Here is a 4,456-nt window from a genome sequence, read left to right as displayed (position 1 = left end):
ATTAGAAGGAAACAAGGTAGTGAAAGGAATTCATTGTCATCCAGCATTATAAATCCTTTGTTTAAATTATTTTATCTGATACATCAAGGAAAATAGAAACCAGTATAAAATTATAAACTGTGCAGTAATGTAAGTATGCAAGGAATAAAGATCATATTAGACAGTACCTCTTCAAATATGGATTTCCATGATCATTTTTGCAGGGCAAGAAGGAAGATGTAACCAAATATTGAAAATAATCTTTCCTACTTTGACTACTCCATTAACCCTCTTCTCTTTCATGTATTGAACAGTTATGTGCCATAGCCTGTCATGAAGGTCCTATGATTACAGAAACTATCTGACATAAAATATTAACATAAAATTAGATATAAAAAATACCAAGTGCTCCCTTTACAAAGAGATTTTCTTACTGCAGATAACTCTTATTAGGGCCCCTTTTATGTCCCTGTTCCTCAGGCTGTAGATGAAGGGGTTCAGCATGGGAGTCACCACTGTGTACATCATGGCCATGACAGTCTCCTTCACAGTAGAGCTATTAGTGGATGGACACAAGTAGAGACCAATAATTGTCCCATAGAATAGTGACACCACAGACAGGTGGGAGCCACAGGTGGAGAAGACCTTGTGGACGCCGTGGGTAGATGGAACCTTGAGAATGGAGGAGACAATCCTTGCATATGACATAACAATGAGTAGGAACGGCATAATAACAATGAGTCCTCCCATGATAAATATCATCAACTCATTAACATAAGTGTCTGAGCAGGCCAGCTTCAGGAGAGCAGATATGTCACAGAAAAATTGGGGAATCACATTTTTCTCACAAAAAGACACTCTAGCCATGAGCAGGATGTGCAGCATGGCATGTAATGTGGTCAGCATCCACAATACCAGCACTAGTGAAGCACAGACATTGGAGCGGATGATGTTGGTATAATGCAGAGGGTAGCAGATGGCCACATAGCGGTCATAGGCCATGACCATAAGAAGAAAGCTTTCCATGTCTCCAAAAACCATAAAGAAGTATAGCTGTGCCAGGCAGCCTTCATAGGCGATGGATGGAACTTGGCTCTGCATGTTCTGGAGCAACTTGGGCATTGTGACAGAGGAAAAGCAGAGGTCAGAGAAGGACAAATTACTGAGAAAGAAGTACATGGGTGTGTGGAGATGGGAGTCCAGGAGAATGAGGATGATGATTAGGAGGTTCCCAAGGACAGTGGTGATGTACATGGCCAGGAACAGCACAAAGAACAGGAGCTGGTACTCTGAAGGGATGGGCAGGCCCAGAAGAATGAACTCTGAGATCAAAGTTTGGTTGTTTCCAGTCATGATCTTCCTCCAACGACTTTAAGAAAAATATACTATTTTCTTCTTTTATTTTTCTCATTGAATGTTTAACTCTACCTTGCTATATATACCTGACAATGGCTTTTTTGCAATTTTTATATTTTCTTTTTATATATATTTATATTATTACACATAAATAAAATAAACTACATACACCAAGAAGAACCACAAAATAATCTGGAATTATATAAATGTTACATTCACTGTGATGTAGCGCTTTTTTTTTGCAACCTTGAATAAAAAAATATTTCCTATCTTAATGAGTCTAAAATTTTTAATATCTCATCTCTATCAACCTAAAACATCTATCTAGACCTAAAAACATCTTAACCTCTCAGTGGCTTAGCCATTAAAGGCTAGGCCCATGAGCAAAAATTACTATTTTGTTAAACTTTCAGTATCTGAGCCTGTATGAGATCATAGATCAATTGTACAATTTTGTCTCATTTGTTTACTTTTTTAAAAAAGAATTTTTATTTTTGAAGTTCTTTAATTTTTATATTCTTTCTTTTTCTGACATGGAATAACTAGGTCTATTTATATCTTCAGTTGTCCTTGTTATGTGGTAACATGCAAACCCAGTTCTGTATACTCTCCTGACACTACCTTCTCCACTATAGCTCCATGGTCTAGTGATACTGGATATGACTCTATGTCACACACGGTGTGCTGCATGCCCTACAGTAATTAATCTTACCCTCATCAAAGTAATTGCAGTCTCTACATCCTAATATGTTCAGTCATTATAGGAAGGAAGGAATTTTCTTAATGTTGCCTTAGCACGTTCTATCACTGTAGTACTGCCTAATCACATGTGATTGCTTCTTATATTTAAAAAAAAGTATTGTAATTTTTTTGCCACATTACCATTATTTTAATGTCTTTCTTTTTTTCTTTTTTTTAAATACATTTTTATTAATTTATACATATTACATCTCAGTTGTTAGCCCATCCCATGTATCCTCCCATTCCTCCCTTCCTCCCGCTTCCCCCCTACTCCCCTCCCCTCCCCTAAGTCTGTGTCTGAGGGGGACCTCCTCCCCCTGAATATGCTCATACGGTATCAAGTCTCTCCTTGGTGACCTCTTATCTTTCCTCTGAGTGCCACCAGGCATCTCTGTCCAAGGGACATGTTCAAATATGGGGCACCAGAGTTTGTGTGAAAGTTAGATCTCCTTCTCCACTCAACAGTGGAGAATGTCCATCGGCTAGTCCGGGTAGGGGTTCAAGGTTTTTACTGCCTATTTTTTCCTTGGCTGTTGCCACAGTTTGCGGAGTATTGTAATTTTATTATCCTACCTTTATGTTTATTTTAGGCGATTGTAGTTTACCCCATTCTCTAGATTATTTCTGTGAACTTTCTTGAATTTTTGTACATGTATTCCTAATAATTCTATATGAGCTCCAAGAAAACCACATATACTTTAATGTCTTATATTACCATTTCAAAGTCAGATGGAGCTATCTCTCTACCCTACAGGGTTAACTACCTCACTGTGGACTAATTGCATTTTTCACAGACATATATAGCTCAACGCATCTCAAAACAAATTCACTCCTCTCTCCAAACATGTTCTCTCTCCTATTTCTCTACTTTCTCATCATAGTAAAAATCAATTCAAAATCCAGTATATGAGTCTATTGCATTCTTTTTTCTTACCTTGTACTCAAATACAGCACATCATACAGTTTCTCATCTTCATTCTCTTCTTATCCAGGCATTTATTACCATCTAATCATATTCTTAGAAATGGATGCCATCATTACTTGACTGAAATCATCATTCATTCCAAGCCCTGTTCCATGTCTCAACATTATTTCCTTCAGTATGTTTAAGCCACATTGGCATTCTAAGATGTAAAAACAGTTCACTCTTTCATAATTCATTCCTCAAATGATCATCTTCCTCTTAAGAGCAAACTTCCTGTAACATGTAGTAACATTGCCTGCTTACCCTCTACTGCTCAATATGGCTTCAGGTGGATCACACATTTTACTCTTCAGAAATGCCATACCTCAAACGGAAGTTTGGGACTCCATCATTTATGATTTCATATTCAATATTCAATATGCTCCTTTCCTATTACATCTTCTCCCCTGTGGCCTGCCTTGTCCCATTTATGTTTCCAAAATAAGACATGCCTTAAAGTAAGTTAAAACTTCCTTGTGTCTCTACATACCAAGCCCTGTTCCATTGTCTCACATCAACTTATTCTCATTTCAGAGCTACTTGTAGCACTGATCATATCACAGCTATTGCCAGATGGCAAACGTCATGCAGGAAAACCCATGCTTGCCCTCATCCTGCAGCAAGGTAATTCCTGTTTGTACATGATCCAGTATTCATAAAGATTGTCTGCCTGGGCTATAGCCTGAGACATAGACTAAAATTTCAGGAAAAATTACGATAAATCCAAATAATTACTCTTCTGCAATCTCCTCAGACTATAAAGCCAGTAAACTTAACCTCTTAACATGACAATTTAACTCTGTGATCATCTTCACAGATACAATTAGGTATTTATAGAAAGTATTCTGGTCTGTAAATTGCAACACTCTTCTTAATAATATTAAAGGCTCAATACTTTTATGTTCTAATACATATGCTTCCGCTGATAATGATGTAGGAAAATAAATACAATTAACATTTTATCAAGTTATCAGTTAATTTAATACCTTCCTTGAGTTTACAATCAGCTTTGATGCCTAACATGATAGCTAATTTTTATAGGAAATGGTCTATATCTTGAAGGCAATTTTATTCAAATTACAGCTCTAGATATTTCTTTTTTCAGCTCTAGATATTTCTATGAATGGGTTTTACCATATTTTAAACATTTAAATTAGTTGTTAATATTATATTAGAATAAAGGAACTCTAACCTTTCACAATGTGATGAGCTTCCAGTTCATAGAAGAAACAGAAAAACTACAGTAATATAAGGGAAGTCATGCAACAAATTTCCCAGAATTATTTGTATTCTGTGATTGAGTGGGGGCATATTTTATGTAGGCTTATGTGAAGATATTCCAAAGCATAGATCACTTGTGACAGTTGCTGTTCCTGACCTAATGGACTTTTCTTCTTCAATGGTTAAACTCACAAT

The 4,456-nt window shown here is 36.5% G+C and overlaps 1 protein-coding gene across 1 annotated transcript; it reads right to left on the bottom strand.

Moving 5' to 3' along the window:
- Window positions 1-393: 393 nt before the first annotated feature.
- Window positions 394-1,332, bottom strand: LOC311579372 (olfactory receptor 1500-like; the record flags this gene model as incomplete). Its single annotated transcript, XM_084749869.1, has 1 exon — window positions 394-1,332. The coding sequence occupies one exon, from the start codon at window positions 1,330-1,332 to the stop codon at window positions 394-396; it is 939 nt and encodes a 312-aa protein (XP_084605995.1).
- Between the last annotated feature and the right edge of the window lie 3,124 nt (window positions 1,333-4,456).

This window comes from Acomys minous (genome assembly GCF_964271855.1).
Source record: "Acomys minous genome assembly, chromosome: 12".
Lineage (NCBI taxonomy): Eukaryota > Metazoa > Chordata > Mammalia > Rodentia > Muridae > Acomys > Acomys minous.
The sequence above is the reverse complement of the archived record's forward strand: the minus strand, read 5'-3'. Positions and strand labels throughout refer to the sequence as shown.